This window comes from Aulostomus chinensis, chromosome 23, assembly GCF_037954235.1.
Source record: "Aulostomus chinensis isolate RoL2024-O1b breed Wild chromosome 23, RoL_Achi_v1.0, whole genome shotgun sequence".
Classification (NCBI taxonomy): domain Eukaryota; kingdom Metazoa; phylum Chordata; class Actinopteri; order Syngnathiformes; family Aulostomidae; genus Aulostomus; species Aulostomus chinensis.
The window spans coordinates 2,612,898-2,631,216 of record NC_141342.1 but is presented as its reverse complement, the minus strand read 5'-3'; the positions used below and the strand labels follow the sequence as shown (position 1 = coordinate 2,631,216).

At 42.8% G+C, this 18,319-nt stretch overlaps 1 protein-coding gene across 3 annotated transcripts; it reads right to left on the bottom strand.

Annotated features, from left to right (window-relative positions):
• Positions 1-379: 379 nt before the first annotated feature.
• Positions 380-17,797, bottom strand: csnk1db (casein kinase 1, delta b). Of its 3 annotated transcripts, none has more exons than XM_086194970.1 (10): positions 17,308-17,797; positions 13,102-13,212; positions 11,711-11,859; positions 7,622-7,850; positions 7,322-7,492; positions 7,057-7,205; positions 6,635-6,803; positions 6,240-6,373; positions 5,578-5,643; positions 380-1,861 (listed from the first exon to the last, which is right to left on the bottom strand). In XM_086194970.1, exons 1-9 carry the CDS (start codon positions 17,381-17,383, stop codon positions 5,593-5,595), a joined length of 1,239 nt encoding a protein of 412 aa, XP_086051096.1. In that variant the 5' UTR covers positions 17,384-17,797; the 3' UTR covers positions 380-1,861; positions 5,578-5,592. The 3 variants fall into 3 exon arrangements, with proteins under 3 accessions (XP_086051096.1, XP_086051097.1, XP_086051095.1); XM_086194971.1 differs by having other exon boundaries at positions 5,578-5,648; positions 17,308-17,796; XM_086194969.1 differs by lacking the exon at positions 5,578-5,643 and having other exon boundaries at positions 17,308-17,796.
• Between the last annotated feature and the right edge of the window lie 522 nt (positions 17,798-18,319).

Below are 18,319 nucleotides of genomic sequence, written 5' to 3'. Positions count from 1 at the left end.
TGCTGCCTTCTAGTTACACTTGAGAGGGAAGAACCCAACTTCCCTGACTGAGTGAGTACCACAAGTCCACCATTGCAAGGACTTCTATTTTTCATGTTTGTCTGTTCTTTCAAATATAATTTGACCAAAAAAAACCCTCGAAACAAAACCCATACTGGTTCATCTTGGGAGTTCTGAGTCACTCACTCAGGATTCGGGCCCGTCTCTGATCTGTGGAACAAGATCTTTCCCAGTAAGAACATGTTTGTGGTGGATGTTGTGAGTGCTTTTGGTGAAACTTCCAATTTTTCAATCCTTCCTTTAAAGCTCTCATGTAGCGTCAAAAGTCACGGGAATAAACACTCACTTGCGAGCACTCAGGAGACACGGCACAAAAATGTACAAGGAGTTAATTTATTTACAATTTTAAGTACACAAATACAGTGGCAAATACAAATGTGAGAACATAATTGTTGCTGACCTGGTTGCTTACATAATTCAACTGGTGGAGCGTGGCTGACCGAAGAAGTCTAACTCAAAATCTATTCAGAGAATGACCAGCAGAAAAGAAACAACACTTATGACAGGGACTCTCATATAAACAGACATGAAAGTCAGACGTCTCAGACATAAGAATCGAGTTCCTGACCTCCAAACACCGCGGCTGGAGAAGCCTGTAAGAGGATTCCTCTCAACCAAGAATCATTTCAAACAGCGACTACCCAAGAGGAAAGAAAAGCATTCTGACTTCCGATGGCTTCACAGTTTGCATCACTGGTGAACCTCTGATACCAACAACAGTACCCCTGACAGCAAAGTGTATCATACATATAGTTTACTGCGTTCACTACAGCACCTACGCCCAAAGCAACGCTATCTGTAGGGGCGGGCTGGTGGTCGACGACACACTAGACTTCTGGCAGCCTGGACCCGCTGCAGCTAGCCTCCCGGACCAAGCTCAGAAGTTGCGTTCAGACTCATCCCTACGTGAGTGTAAAACAAAACACGGGAACATATTTACACACCTATATTACAAGTATTTCACAGTTTCAAAATAATACAAATCAGAAAAATGAAGATGTTTATCTGTACATAGTGAATAGAAATCTGGATACATGTGTCAAATGAAGCTCTTGCCCCCTATGTAAAGTGCACTTCTTTTGTACAACACTAGAAAAGGAACAGGGCTCACTGGACAGAACCAGAACCTGCATATTAACTAATCAGTGAATGCATAACCTGCTGAATGGGACATACCAAAGCATTTTTGGTACTTTCATATACACTTTACTGAAAAGAAAAAGAAGAGAAGCCAGCCTTTTGAGTGACGAGTGATAGCCGTGACGATGGAAATGTCGGGTTCTCATTGACGAGTGTTTCCACGGAGGAAAAAGAAACCAGAGACTAGAACTTATGTACCATCCGTCTTTCAGTGTGCTAGAAAGGACTGCTGGGTTGCCGTGTTAGACTTTGAATCTCCCATGCTTATTAGTGGTGGTGGCCTCATTGGGCAGGGGAGGGGTGGGTGGGTGGGGGGCAGTGTGGAGGGTTGTGCAAATGTCTCCTGAAAAAGTGGAAAACAGTCCTGAGGTCCAACACTCGTAAATGCTTTGGGAGGTCAGACCGTGACAGAAAGAGAGATAGAGACAGTGAGACAGAGGGGGGGGGGGTACAAGCTTCTGAGAGCAGAGGGTCAGAAAGCAGTTTGTGTCAGCTGGCTGGTCAGCTGCTAGCTGTAGCAGTAGTAATTTGTATCGGCGGTGGTAGTATTAGTGTGTCGGATTGTGTCTGAGTGAGCAGGGCTTGGTCCGCCAGGCTGCGTTATGGTGGCTCATCGAGGAGCTAGAGGATGGAGACTGGCAGGCAGTACGCTTGACACCATCTAGAAGAGACATGGGACAGGAAGCAGGAGGGTTATAGTTCACACTTCCTGTACGGTCCCTGCATCGGGGAACACATCTACTTGCATCGGGGAACACATCTACTTCAAGACTTGTTTAAATGCATTCTAGTCACAAAGCAGCTAAGACCGAGAAGTTTCTTTTTCAGCTTCACATTTAAAAAGGAGAAAAAGAGAAACGGGGGAACTACTAGGGGTGTAAACAGTCACAGATTCATACGCCAAGTTTAATGTGCAAGACACAACTTCATCTTTTTGCAAGAGCATATGGATACAGCTTGAGTGCTGATCTGAGTGCTTTCTACATTTGTTTGTTCTCCCCATCACTGCTAACGGTGGGAGGGGCCACACTGTGTTGATCCCTCACTGAAACAAAACATGCCCTTGCCATGCCCACTGTTACTGCTCTTCATTTCCTGAATAAGTGAAAGGTCGACAGTTAAAACTGATATTGTTTTACTGTTCATTTAGTGTGGATGAACTTCAGCTTTTTTTTGGTTTTGTTTTTTTAAATGAAAGTGGAATTAAAACAAAACATGGCTGACAGCAGTGACATGACGTCAGATCTCCTGATGCACATCCGCAGGCCCCACAGTTGCTGTGAGGGAGAAACTTCCGCAGCTTCATTTGTAAAAGCTTACTTAAAATGTTCCTCCACAGCCCGCTTCCTCAGCATGGCCACATAATCACTCTGATTCCATTAATGCACCATCAATAATTGGACAGCTTCAAAGATTCATACTGAGGGCTGAATTATCTTGTACCCAATTGTTGGTTGTATAAATGGACCTAAATGCATCACATGGTTGCACATGAATCAAGAAGTACATTAAACTGGCCTCACCAAGTCGCAGGTTGGCCCGGTAACCCCTTGTAACTACCAGTGGCTGATTGGAGCTCATAACAATGACAGGACATGTATCAAGTTCTCCCGGAGACACTTAAATTGGACAGTGAAGTGATGACAATCTCATTTAAAGACGAAAAAAAAAAGCTTTAATAATGATATTGTGAGGGGAGCCAGGGAGTAATTAAGGGTGGTTGTGGGACTAGAGGAGGAGCTAATCCAAGGACTGGCAGATTGACTTTCATCTTCTGATCACATGACGACTCCCTTTGCACCTGGTATGAACATGAATCCTGAGTCCAGTGTCATGTATGGATAGAATTTTTCCTATGACTGTAACATGTGAATCTTCATCAAAAATGAATCAAGCCATCAGGCTTCTGGTATCCACACTCTAGGCTAGGTCTCTGCACCATGTAGTATCTTGGTTTGAGGCAGACAATTCATCATTTTCTATGGTGGTCCATGCAGTCCCTGGCTACCCCTGCGAGAGGTCTAGCTGATGGGATCATACTCCATCCTCAATGACTCTTGGGTGCAGCTACACATGTACTTTCATCTGGCTATCTGGTTTCAACTCAAACACCCATGATGCATTTTAACGGCAGGTGTAAACAGATCAGTTTTTCCTCTAGCAGGCCCTTAAAATTGCCAAGGATACTTACCGCCATGTGTGAAGACAATTAATTACTTTGGTTCAAAGCCCTATGTAAATGTAGCCGTGTCCCATTGAGAGCTCAGTGTGGCGCTGTATTCATGAGGCCACGCCCACACTCAATGTTCGACTAAAAACCAAGAATTTGATTTGAATCACTAACAGTCATCGTACACAGCAAACACATTCCACACAAGCTGTCGACTCTCCCTCACACTTGTGTTTCAGAGCTGTTCTACAGGATGGGCTTGCATTTCTTTCATCTGATAGCAGCCTCTGCCACAGATCTGCCATAGTCATTCTCCCTCTCCTACTGGCTTTACTGACAGTGACCAGATCCCCTTAGCGGAACAATACGTTAAAAAACAAAGAGTAAAAGCCACACCAATGGAGCTGTTCAGAATGACATTCTAAATGGACAATTAAAGCATATTGTGAACTTGAGAGCCATTTTCAGGTTTAAATGATTAAAGGGGACAGTAATGATTGCAATTTCTTCAATATTAAGATGGAATACTACAACAACAATCTGTAAAACTGTCTGCTAAAATTGTAGCAGGGTGAAAAGTGCTAGCATGGGCTCTGATGGTTATTCTAAGTATTTGAGAACACTGTGTTAAGGGTCTGTACAGAGAAATATGCGTTTCTGAAGAGTTACTCATGAAGAAGTCGTTGTCTGACATATTATGGGAGGTGAGTTTTTGCTTGAAGACAACAATCTGTATGTTAGCATGTTGTTGTATGTTAAAATAGTTCGATTTATTATATTAGTACAATTGAAACTGGACAATGAAAAGTATGACTTCAGGCAACTCACGTGCTTATTTGCATTAACACACCTTGACAATGTGTGTGAGAATCAAATGACCTTAGCACGCATGCGCGTCAATGAGCCCCACAATGGCCTGCCATCTGTGGATGCTGTTCTGCTATTTTGCCATTGGGGAAAACCCTCCGGTCCTATGGAATTCAAGTTCCCTGTTTGACAGGGATGCTGTTATTGCTATCATCATGTTTTGGTATGTAAAGCAAAATGTGACTAACAGAAGATGGGTTCAGGTTAAAAAAAAAAAAGCATGACCTTTTAAGGACTGATGATGATAATGATGGACTGAAGATGACATGATGCTTCAGCTGTCTGAGTACAAGGCTCGACTCTTTACTATGCTCGCTGTGTGTAAGCAAACATAAAGTGAATATTTTAAACTGAAGACAGCAACTGGGCACTAGAGGGTGCCATCAGCGATGGATCACTTCAGACTGGAGGATGATTACAGCCATCACAACATCTCTGATTATGTGCACGCTCTAGTAGCTTATCTTTTTATCTAACTGAACACAAAATGTCAGGGACTGATGAAACATTTTCCCCAAAGTCTTTTCCCCTCTAGAATAAAGAGGACTCTGTCAGTGCGACTAGGTGACATGCTTTCAGCCACAGCCATGAGAAAGCTGAAAGCAAAGTTGCAAACAAGTAGCTTCATACCGTGCAAGTGTTTAGTGTGAAAACCAGGGAGAGGGAAATCTGCAGGTTAAGTAATAGGACTACACCAAGCCAGAGGGGGGTGGGGTGGGTGTAGGGTTAAAGCAGGTAAGTTCCCTCTGGACACCTTAGCTGCACCTGCAGCTCACCTGCATTCTGATGGATGTGGCATCAAACCAATAGTGCAAGCAACAAGCCACAAGCACAAAGCAGATTAAAGGGGAATTCTGTCAATTGTGCAGGAAATGAGGGAGGAACATTCTTGGACTATGGTGCACTGTGATGCATTATCCACTCCAGTTCTCAGAGGACTGCAACCTCCTGTCCAGCTGATCAGTGAGACAGCTATGACATCATCAGCAGCCAAGGAAAGTATTGGCTGTGATGGCATTGTTTAAAATGTCTATTCAATAACTGGCTGTCTCACTGAATCTGGATGTCAGGCTTGCAGGTGAATGATTGATCATGTGCTGTGGTGTTCACCCCTGATTCCAGCTATAGCTGCTTTTGCATTTACAAGAGCTGATAGGACCTTAAGCCCACCATGCGTTTTCTTTTTGTGCCCCTGATCTTTTCACAGTATCTGTCTCAAATAAAAAGGTTGGCATTTGGCTTTCAATAAAACAAGCTGGAACCAGGACTAAACACAAGTCCCCAGTGGAGAACTAGAACTTGGACCAATGCATTCCTAGTGCTTTGGGGATGTGACTCACCCAGTGTTGCCTCCGTCACACAAGGACGTGGCGAGCGTCTACTTGGCGTGATGCTCGTAGGGAATGCTATTCTGAGGTTGGGGGAAGGGAGAGACAAGGCCCAATATGTCAAGTCAGAACCAACATCAAGTAGCAACCACACAACTGGAGAAAACTGGCTGAGCAGCAGCACTTTATCTCTCCCAAGCAGGAAGCACAAAGCTAGTGTGCTGTTAAAGATGATTATGGCAATTTGCTTTTGCAGTCTATGTAAACCATAGAGGAGTATTCTTCACACAACGTTTAAATATGTCTAAAATTCAATTTTAATGATAAATGGTTAAAGGGCAAAAAGGCAAAGGCAAAAACTCCCCCCCATGAACTTGTAAATTTTGATTTTGGGCAATTACGCGTCCATAACAAGAAAAGTATGGAAAAACATAACCTGAAAACACATACTAAGGGGTGTATTTCAGCCTTGGTCACCCTGTATATTTGATTTTAATTAATCTTGAATCTCAATTAAGTGTTTCTTTTGCAGCTTCCTTCTGCCTATCCAGGAGATGCTTCTATGTCAAGAGTGGCTGAGTGAGGTGCACAGTTGATAAAAGTTCTGTTTCCGTCTGCTTTTGTGTTCGAAGTCACTAAGAGGCATGTACATGTACATCAAAGGTGCCTTGTACCTGTGAGGTGGACATGCGAGAGGTGTCTTGCCGCCCTGTTAGATCTGACGATGACACATTGACTGGAGCGCCACGGTGCAAACGCATGCTGACCTTTCGCTCACGCTCCATACCAGACACTTGGCGTGGGGAAGCTGGTGGTCAGAGAAACAAAACATGGTGTATTACTGCAGTGAAAAAAAAACCCCAAAACTTTTTATTTGGAATAGCTAAGAGTAAATGCAGTATAACTTGTTAACCTGATTCTGTTCTGTTCTTTGACTCACTCGTACTGCCTGCTCAGCCTCATTTCACTGATGCCCTACACTTTTTCCCCCACTTGTTTTTTCCATGTTTTTAATCATTCAAGACACACTGACAGACTTAAGTACTGAATCATGTTGAAGTGAACTGACCTGTGTGTGAGGTGGGTGTTAGCGGGGTTGGTGGAGCTCCATCTTGGGCCCCCCTTGGTCGACCTGATGCAGCAGGCAATCCTCTGGCTCCTGGGTTCCTGCCGTGTCTCAGTCTGTCCTCCCTGTCCCGGCGCTCTCGCTCTGCCTCTTCTGCTGCACGGTTGGCTCCCTGAGTACAATGAGCAGCCAACAAAAAGATGATGTTCCTGACTTATAACTACTTGAATGTGCTATAATATCGTGTTACAATAATATAGTATGACAACATTCATTGGAGTAGTTTAGTTCAACTGACAGTCTTCCCTCTTTGAACACAGTTTCACAGGCTTTTCTACTTCCATCTGCTATGAAGTGAGGACGGGATCAACAGCTTGGTATGTAATACTGTAGCTGATACAGTTAAGTTTAAGGTTAGTACTCACAAACTTGAGCATGTTCCAGTCAAATACATAGTCATAGGAGAAGCCCTGTCTGTGGAAAAGATTCCTGAAAAGCTGCCGTAGGTATGAGTAGTCCGGCTTGTCATCAAAGCGCAGGGAGCGACAAAAATTTAAGTACGTGGCAAACTCAGCTGTTAAAAAAAAAGAAGAAAGAGTGGAAGCATTTTTAGCTCAGACTGCACTGCCCTCATATAAAATACCTTATGAATAATTCAAAATGACCAAGGCCTAAGAGAAATTCACTCACATGGGTATCCCTTGCAAAGCACCTCAATGGGAGTGGACATTTTCTTCTCACTGATCCGCTCATACTTTTGCCTCTTGGTGGCAGCCTTGAGGCCTTGCCAAGGCAGTGAGCCCAAATTAAAATACATTAGAACGTATCCAAGGGACTCCAGGTCATCACGCCTTGACTGTTCTGTAGAAGGTGATAAAAGAAACATGGATCATTTTTGGCCTCTGAAACAGCAAATTCCAATTCATTATCAAAAACCCACAGACATTGGTTCATATCAAACAGAACATTTCAGCGTGTGTGCGTTTGTACCGATCCCCAGATGCGTGTTGATCGAGGCGTAGCGTGCAGTGCCAGTCAGATTCTTGTTCTCGCGGTAAGGGATGTGCTGGTGTGTACGAGCATCCCGATATTTCTTAGCCAGGCCAAAATCAATAATGTAGACTAGGTTGCCCTTTTTGCCGAGGCCCATCAGGAAGTTATCAGGCTTCACATCTCTGTGGATGAAGTTCTTGGAGTGTATGTACTCAATGCGACTGATCTGCAGTGGAGACAGCAAAAAACAGATGTTTCCTTAACATGAGAACAACATAAGAACTACACACCCCACACCTCGCATCAGCTTTATTATGCATAAAGGTAATATGCATGATCCCAGGCAGACCTTTGCCTGTTAAATGGTCATCTGCAATTTCCTGTAGTTGTCCCAGGAATATTTGCCCCTTACGTCAGCTGCTGCACCAGTAACTTGATCACTAAGCTACTCAACAACATTCATGTTTATATATAGTCTGGGCCCTTTGCTGGTGCAGCCATAGAGACGGCCCCGTGTAACCAAGGGTCCTACAACAGAGAACTACATCACACCTCAAATGATTCTCTTCTACCAGACAACATGTGGATGGTACTTTTTTTACAGGTGAGGCTGCGGGTGTCACTGTGGCAAAAATGTGGTTCTACAGACACCTACTGCAGCAGAGCCTGACCAGTCCAGTCAGCACCAACCTGCCACTGCTGCTTCACTCTTCTCCTTTGCTCCCCTGAGCGAAGATGAAGTCTCCAGACTTCTCCTGAGCTCAAAACCTACAACTTGTCCTCTCGATCCAATACCCACCAGCATCCTGCAGACCATTTTGCCCACTATCAAACCTGCAGTCACACACATTGTCAATTCCTCCCTGGAAACTGGCATTTTTCCTGCTACTTTTAAGCATGCCCGTGTCACCCCATTGCTCAAAAAGCCTAATCTCAACCCCACCAAGGTTGAAAACTACAGGCCAGTATCACTTCTGCCATTCCTGTCAAAAGTACTGGAGCGCTCTGTATTTAACCAGGTCTCTGAACATCTGCGGAACAACAACCTACTTGACTCTTTTCAGTCTGGCTTCAGGTGTGACCACTCCACTGAGACTGCACTCCTGTCAGTCACTGAGTCACTGAGACGAGCTCCAGCTGCTGGTCAGTGCTCTGTCCCACTTCTGCTGGACCTGTCTGCTGCCTTCGACATGGTGAACCATCACATTCTCCTCTCCACACTCTCTGAGCTCGGCATATCTGGTTCTGCCTTGTTGTGGTTCAAGTCCTACCTCACAGGCAGCTCCTTCAGAGTGTCATGGCGAGGAAAGGTGTCTAGGTCACATGGCCTATCGACTGGGGTTCCTCAGGGGTCAGTGCTTGGTCCCCTTCTCTTCTCTCTGTACACCACCTCACTTGGTGCAGTGATCCGCTCCCACGGCTTCTCCTACCACTGTTATGCTGACGACACTCAGCTTTTCCTCTCTTTTCCACCTGATGACAGAACGGTCTCAGATCGTATATCAGCGTGTCTGGCTGATATCTCCATGGATGAAGGAACGCCACCTTCAACTGAATCTCACTAAGACTGAACTTATGGTCTTTCCAGCTTGTCCATCTGTTCAGCCTCAGGTCAGTGTCCAACTTGACTCGAGCCTACTTGTGCCCACGAACTCAGCCAGAAACCTGGGTGTCATGATTGATGACCAGCTGACCTTTAAGGTTCATGTGGCCTCAGTTTCTCGGTCTTGCCGTTATGCCCTCTACAACATCAGGAAGATCAGACCCTTCCTGACCCAACAGACCACACAGATTCTGGTTCAGGCTCTTGTCATCTCACGCATTGACCACTGCAACTCTCTTCTGGCAGGCCTCCCTGCATGCTCATTCAAGCCTCTGCAGATGATCCAGAATGCAGCAGCACGTCTGGTCTTCAACCAGCCCAAAAGGGCTCATGTCACCCCGCTGCTGGTTTCTCTTCACTGGCTTCCAGTGGCAGCCAGGATCAAATTCAAGGCACTTCTCTTGGCTTACAAAACAATCACAAGAACGGCTCCAGCCTACCTGGAATCCCTGATCCAGGTCTACACTCCTTCTCGCCCACTATGCTCTGCATGCCAAAGACGCCTGGTGCTTCCAGCCCAGCGCTGCTCCAAATCTCTAGCCAGACTCTTCTCTTCTGTTGTTCCCAAATGGTGGAACGAACTACCGAACTCTGTGCGTTCTGCTGAGTCCCTTTCTACTTTCAAGAGACAATTGAAGACTCAATTGTTCAGAGAGCACCGAGGCACTGAACCTGACTCTTCTCCTCTTTGGGGTAGAATAAGTCAGAGGGTCCAAGACCCAGCACTTAGTGATTATGTAGCACTAACTGTGTTGTGTCATGTTGTATGTCTGTTATAAAAAAAAAAAAAAAAAAAGGGGGGGGGGGGTGGCGACACTTCTTCTGCCACTAGATGGCAGTACCTGTGACCAAATCACAACTGAAGCACTTTTGCGCTTCCTATGGGCTTTTCCTTAATTAAGTCTGTGTTGTACGTCGCTTTGGACAAAAGCGTCTGCTAAATGAAATTGTAGAATTGTAGAAGGAGTACCATAACAGTGCTGTCAGTCTGTCAGTGGATGATGATTGTCACATCATGTGTCATCATGAGAAGGACGCGGTCACAAATCTTTACAGTTGTGTTGAACAGATACCCCCCCTCCCCAAAAATAAAATTAAAGCAGAGTTTAATAAAAACAGTGTTGTCTGAATATACAGTATTGACAATATCTTATGAGTGACAAGTACAAATACAGCCTATTTACTGTGTTTGAACACACTTATACTTTCTCAAAAGCCACGCTAGCCTTCATGATGGTCCAACCATCATCTATACTGCTTATACTGTTTGGGGTCCCAGGAGGATGGAAAATATCCCAGCTGTTTCTGTGAGAGAGGTGCTGTAAACCCTGACAAGTCACCAGTCTTTACACTTACTGGCAATTCAGGGTCATCAATTAAAGAAGGGGTAGGCTTCCAGATTTCTATGTACTTTTTGTTATAATCCCTGAATCTTGATGGCAATCAATAAACTAAGATGATTTAAAAAGGAAGCATTAAAATCCCTAAAACATAAGGGATGCAGGGCCAAATCTACCTTCACCGAATCAAAAACCGCTACCAGTTAAGATTGGTTGGCCCGTTTAGCTGTCCATCAACAGCCTAAACCAGACTGCACCTGTTTGGGCAGCTTAGCAGTCCGTCAAAAGGCTGAGACCAGGAAGCCTAAAGTGGGTATCACCGCCTTGTTGGATCGGTGTTGGGTGAGCAGCATCAAGGAGGACTAGCATGGATCCAGAAGAAAACACTTCAAAAAAGAAAAAGGTCTTCTGTAGAACAAGTAATGGGTGAGAGAAAGTACAATAAAAGGCTCGTTGCAACGCGAGTGATTCTTGGGGATTCATTTGCTGGCTGGAGGAGTCTAAAAGAATCAAAAGGTTTAGCCACTGATGCGCAAGTAGCAGCATTTCCTTTAGACATGTAAGAAACCCATTTGCGGACTTTGCTAGCTAGCTATAGAGGCTGTATTTGTGGAAATTTATTGTCAATGTAAGTTGTGAGCTAGAATAAAAACACTATGTAATGGTCGCTGCTCTATTTAGTGACAGTGTTTTGGGAGGGCGAGTGGGAGCGAGGAGGGATGTTCATGATCAGAGTATGATTGAAAATGATTTAGACAGATTTAGATGATATTGTTTGTATATCGTGTTTCTTTTGTCAAATTAAAGAAAGAAAATAAAAGAATACATTAAAAAACAACAGAAAAAAAAGGCAAAAACAGGCGGCGACTACCCCTCCTTTAACCTAACCTGCATGTTTTTGGAGTGTGGCAGACAGTAAGAAGGCCTGAGGGTTAGGGTCATGGAGTGAACCCACGCAGGCATGAGGAAAACATATAAACTCCACAGAGAAAGGAAAGGCCCAAACCTTCTGGTCCTAAGATGACGGTGCTAAGCACTGCACCATCAACTACCCTTTATGATGATAAATTTAGAATGATGTAGATATTATGCCACTGATCCAAAGGTAAAAAGCGTGCGAGGGAAATGAATAGGTCAGCTCACCATCTGATCAGCAAGCAGCAGGACTGTCTTGAGGCTGAATTTGCGTGAGCAGAAGTTGAAGAGGTCCTCCAGGCTGGGGCCGAGCAGCTCCATCACCATCACATTGTAGTCACCTTCTGCTCCACACCACTTTATTGTTGGGATGCCCACTACAAACACAAGGAAGGAGAGGCATGTTAAATTAATATTCTGGGGAGCAATTCGTGATGATGTGTTTGGTGATAAAGAGCCTAAAACAAAGAGTTGAAGCTGGAAGCAGTGTAGCACAGCTTTGCAACGTATTTCCACAGGAAAAAAAACAAATCACTTGATGGTTTGTTACATCTGTGACATCACGATGTTTATAGTCTGCGCTCATAATATTTCTATCACAGTCATTCTTAGCCAGGACAAAAAAGGTAAGTATGCAAATTACTGATGCTTATAAAATTGCAGGGACACAACCAAACTGATGATTCGGCCCAAACACAGTGCAAACATCCGACGCATGAGTTTTAAAGTACACAATTTGATTTTAATTGCAGGACACCTACCTAACGTGTTCTGAGTCACGTCAAACTGCCTTTACACCTCTACTCCAAACTCATGTTGATATATAAAATAATTGTGTCCTCAGCTTTTCTACAGTCGCACTGCTCGATTCTGTGATGCGGGCATTTCAATTTTCAACTGAAACACACCGGGGCATTCCGCGATGCATAATGATAGCGGGGCATCGCAAATTTGCCCGAGTTTTCTAAAGAGATTTTAACCAGGATATTAATACATTCTCCTGTTGTTTCCATTGCCGGTTTTCTTCACAGGGATGATCACCTGCGCTGCAGATACACCTTCACATTAAACAGAGTGCTGGATTGCATGTTTAGACAGCAGCTGGTGGTGTAGTTACATCACTGCTATTAATAAAAATGTTCAATCCTAAACAGTGCTATGGCTGACTTCTGACATTCTTGAACCTCTATTTTAGTCATTGATTCACTGGATGAAATCACAGGATAAAGTTGTACATGCCTACATAGAGGGGGTACACTCGGGTTGGCGGAAAAGAAATCAATTGAAAGACGAAGATTCCTCGCCTGGTGAGGCCCTCTGTATCTAGCAAGTTTAACAGCTGAGCCTTGCAGGTACATCTGAACCGCCTATCTAAAACCACTATAAGAAAAAAGAAAGTAATCACACCAATCCGAACGACATTCTAAATGTTGTTCTGGCAATTAAAACTAATGTAGCTCCTCATTGGTTCTCCTAGTTGATGCAAAGACTTTGCCTTCTTCTAGTGGTGTTCGATAAGAGAGGACTCAGACGTAGCTGCAGAGCCTAGCTTTTCAGCTTGCGAGGAACAGATAGCCTTACCAAGCTAGGAGATTGCAGCATATGAGCAGATACATCACCTCCTCCTTGCATCATCTTGTAGATCTTGCTCTCGATGTGGAGCTGGGGGTGTTTGGTCTTCACACATTCCAATTTGATGGCAACCTCTTCACCTACAGAAATATCTGTGCCTAGAAATGAGCAAATATAAAACACATGTTGTTCATTTTAAAAGGTAAATAACCAAACTGCTTTTTAGAGCTTAAAACTTATGCACATTAGTATTTAGTTTTGAAGTTTGATTCAAAACTAAATCTGGACATTTTTGTGTTAAGAATTTTAAGTTTACATGGAATAAATTAACAGTGGATTCTTTTGGTTTCAAAGATTTCAAATATTCAGTGAAGGGATTAATTGACTGGATAAGAGCAAGAAATGTCTTGTAATGTACTGAATTTGATTCAACCCTCTGAGAGAAAGACAACATTCCTGACTCATTTATTTGCAGGGGACTGTCTGCCCTTATTGCTTCTTAAACTGTCTACCAACAATGATGCTGTAAACAAACAATAAAACCATACATACATTTTTTTAGGCCTGAAACAACAATTACTTTTGCTGGGTGATAAATTGCGCCGTCATAATTACAATAAAGAACATTGTCACGTCAGGACCATCTTAGCGATGGAATTATGTTTAACAGAATAATAATACAATTACACCCTTCCCAAAGAACAATGAACATTCAATTCTTCAGAAAATTCAAACATTGGAAAGAGGGGAACAACGTATTTAAATATAAATTCAAACAATGCTAAAGTTGACTACAGGGCTTCTGCGTGTATGCCAGCAGTAAGATTCTGGGGTATCTGGTTTCTCTAAATACTGACTGCAGAGTTCAGTCAACTGTTATGTAATGTATGATCGAGCTCATGTTTGGGGTCATATTTGAGCTTGACCACCTGCCATCTCGGTATATTGGCCAGTTAAATGAGATGTGACCTCCTGCAGCCCAAAGTGCAGCTCACTCTGTGCTTGCGTGGATGTAGGCAGTTTGCAAATCTCCTTACTGTGGCGTCACAAAATGCATTGTACAAGTACAATACAACCCTCTCCTTTGATTAGGTCTGTCGAAAATACTGACCATATAATATACAAACTATAATAAATTCTCTGATTCTAATGAGTCAGTTTGCTCCTGCATCTTGCGATTACAAAAAGAAAACAAATGGATGGACTGCAGTCTGCCCCCCAAAAAAAGTGGCTCTTCAGTCAATGTAAGGCAGTGGTTTTCCTGCCTCCCTCAAAATAAATAAAGGAGCTTGACTTAGCATAAAAGATGATCCGTCAAAGAAACCTGCTTTCTGCTCCATTACTACGATTTTGACATAAAATGACTACCTCAAAATATAACTGTCTTTCTAGTAGTATCGTAACTGTTATTTGTCCAGAGAGGAAAAACAAGACCTAATTGTTCCTCTCTCAAAAATGCAATTTTAACACCTTTACGTGTAAATATCTTAGATTATTCATTTGTGTCTGTGTTATGCAAAACCTTTTTCATATTCAGAGAAAATCCTGCTGGAATAAGAACATGTATGAACATGTTCTACTCTTCCCCAGAAATACATGCTTCATTTAGACTCACAGCAAGAGAGGTGTGTCTGTTTTTTGTTTGATGAGCAGCAGCTGGCAGGCTGCCACATTTCCAACATTACACTGTACTGCTTGAAAGACAACACAAAAGCTGCTGTGGCTACATGTTGTAGTCAGTAGCAGGTATTCTGAAAAGCAGTGACACACAATCAGAGGCACATAAGTTACAGTTGCAGCTACGTTTAATTGACCAGATGTGATTTCATGTATCTCATGTAGAAGAAGAGACGCCAGTACGTAAGCTAGTGAGTGTTGTTATTTATACTGTCTGGCTCAGAGTATCAGGTCTCCAGGTAAGTAGGGGGATAATGGTCAGCACAATGTACAGCCATGGTGAGCCCACTGAGCCTGTTGCATAGAGAGTGTTCATGCTAAGCATCCGATATTTAATTGGATAAAATTCAAGCAGAGCTTGTTACGCTAGGTTATGCAATGTTTGCCAGCTGTGAATGAGTCAGGTTGGTTTGGTTAATGGAGGTGGACAAATGCTGAGGATACTGCCGTCATTGCTGAGGCACAGGATGATTAACACACTGGCAATGACAGGTTTAGGTTGCCTCATGGCACTGATGAGAAGGGGTGGATGTTAGCCCCGGCCACCCACCAAATGTAGGTGATTTTATGGTGATTTAGCCAACACATGAAATCGGGTAATAAGGCAAGGCACAGCTCTATCTACTTTTGATTCTATTTTGCTTAATGTTGAACAGACAAGGCACACAAATAATTGCAAGTAATCCTGGGAAAAATGTGCTTGATAATCAGTCTTGGCACAACATTACAATATGAATGTTGCCAAGACTCATAATATCGCAGTTCTTCAACATCCTATCACATCGTATCAATACCTTAGACACTCAATAGCCCTGAATTCAAGAGTCATAGATTCAACGGAAACCTACTCTGCTTTTACAATTTCAGTTCTAATATGGCAGATACATTCAGAATTTGCAAAAAATATCTGTGATATCTTTTCGTGATATACATCTTTATCATTGGAAACCTCATTAAAATACTAATGTGTTTATTTAAGTCAGTATGTAGACTATGCTGAGTAGGTAGGACATCTCTGAACATCACAGTGGCATTAGATTTTCATAAATACTGCACCTTTGAAAATTTGAAAATTGCAGCAGGCTGAGTTGCAATATCGGCTGAATGCATTTTTCCAACATTCAAGTTAGCAAAGGGCTGAGCAGTAGTCATTTTGGCCATGGCCAACTCCACTGTTCACTACTGCTGCTGTAAAACAGTTGGAGAGCTGTTTATTGTGTTACACAACCTCTGAGAAACAATTAGAATTGGATGCATGTTGTCTGATAACATTTGGAAAGTTCCAAAGAGTTGAATGATTAGGTTTGTTATCCACATTTAAGGGTCCTAACCAGAGGTAGCCAGCTTGGCCACCGCAAGTTTGTACGTTACCACGTCCAAAAACTCCATCTACTGTGAAATGTTGAGAGGTTTAACTGGCGACAAAAGTGTGTAATGAGTACAACGTGAACTCCTTTAGCGACACTTTGTTCAATTACAAGAAAGTATATTGCGATATAGTTTTAAAGCCACTCTCTGTTCAAATAAGCATTTTAATTCAACATTAAAACGTAGCTGCGCAAATTATCAGAGGTAAAGGAGAGCTGCCCTGTTCTCGCCCTCAAATGGATTTTAGGTGTGTAATTACAAGCACGATCACACCCATTTACACAACCTGGATGAGAAATGGGACTTTCAACCCTAAGGAAAGACTTTTCAATCAAGAATAATCTCGCAGCATCGAAAAAGATTTGTTTATTCCCCGTTTCAGAAATTTTCACTGAGGATGGAAGAGTTATTTCAAGTTATTTCCACATCCAAACTTTTTTTAAGAATAGGATTAGAAAAATATATTCCGAGGAGTATGTGATTTATCCCAAACACTGGGGGATCTTGAAATGCCAAACATTCAGCAAAGTGAATTCAGTACTGTGTTGCTATCTTTATGACACTATCTTGACAGGTGTATACCGCCACAACAGGCTTGCAAAATAAAAAAAAACTTGCTGACCTATCATATCTAACAGCTCATTGTGAGAGAAGGACTAGGACCATGGCCCCTTTTCTTCTCTGGAGGGGTATGGGGGTTGTATTGTGTAACTTGTGGGTGTTTCTCATTATAAAATGAGAACCATGTAGTTACAGGTCAACAAACAGGACTCTGGGATGAGTGTTCTTGGCTTCTCTGTCTTTGTTCTACACTCAACAAAAACCTGCTGACACAAGAGTTTTATTGCTTTGAGTTAATAACAACAGTAATAATACAGTTACAAGATAGCGAAACACATTCCCAGCATTAAGTGCAATGTTAACTTTAACTTACTAAATAACTCTGGTCACTGTATTTTCTGCTCAAGCCTCAACTGGCAGCAGACTGCTTACAGTGGTAATTTCGCAGGACAGGGGAGAGCAAGCCTCGGCGCTAGCTAGCTAACTGTTGGTTTACACAAACATGACACCAACCATCTGATGTCATTTGTGCTCCACAGTGCTTAGTACCGATAATGTCACATGTATAGTGAACAAGAACCAAATTACGATTGAAATGAAATGACCTCACGAACAAGTTGAAAAGAAAACGACAAAATTGTACTTACCTAAATAGATGTCCCCGAAAGATCCACTTCCGATCTTTCTTCCCAGTCTGTATCGGTTCCCCACTCTCAGTTCCATTTCGCTACGAGCCAAAGCGTATTTCTTCCCTTCTAGGTTGTTGACGTTGCTTGTCCTAAATGTCCAGCTTTTCACCCTTTGTTTACCTGGCCTCCTTAAGTATCCCACCTTCCTTAAATTGATTTACGACCCCCTTAGTTCACACTCCCTCTCCACCAGAATCCTCGATTCAGTTTCCGCTGTAACAATCCAAATTTCACCATCCCTTTTTCCTCTCTCTGGAAAACGAACACCTACAATTTAGATGTCATCCAATAGTGTTAAACGCGTAGATTATGTTCTCCGTGTTTTGGGGGTCATTATAGACCGAAAACAAAAGGATTGAGATGGATTTAAACCTTAGCCCCGAAACGTACAACCCTTTCCTCCTTGATCGGATTCTTTTTCCTCGGACGGGAGGCTGAGCGGTTTTGCGACAACGTCATTTCCCCTAGCAACTACAGGCAGATCTGGAAAAACGGCATAAAACCCGAATGAGAATGACTTAATATTGGCTAAAAGTGTGTGACTTTATTATTTATCGAGCAGATGTTCTATGACGTCGTCATTAGCTGTTATTCAAGAACACCACGGACGTTCAACTAACTCAACAAGACTGATGTGGTTTTATGGTCAAATACACCAGAACTTTTTTCCTTGGTGGATCTTGTGTTTTTGTTTTGTTTTTTCTGTTGAGGTGGTACTTATAAATCAATATTAATACAGTAACGTCATGTTATTACCCAAATGCCCACAAACTGTGAGAAATACAAGCAAGCTTTACACACTTTTTTTAATCTCCCCAAACCCGTGAGGCTGTTACATAACGTTAATAAAGGAGAAGTAAGACGCTTGTTAAAAATATGACGTTAAAAGGGCGTCCTAAGACGTGTTGATAACTGCATTTTCCATTAAACTTGTTTGCTTTAAGCGCAGTATTGCAACATATTCAGGCAG

Bases quoted from the DNA above. Each gene is read 5' to 3' on its own strand.
- csnk1db (XM_086194970.1), bottom strand. From the start codon at position 17,383: ATGGAACTGAGAGTGGGGAACCGATACAGACTGGGAAGAAAGATCGGA. The intron at 6,804-7,056 runs GTGAGTACTAAC...CATTGTACTCAG, and splicing joins ACTGGAACATGCTCAAGTTT to GGAGCCAACCGTGCAGCAGA. The intron at 6,374-6,634 runs GTCAGTTCACTT...TCTGACCACCAG, and splicing joins AACACCCACCTCACACACAG to CTTCCCCACGCCAAGTGTCT.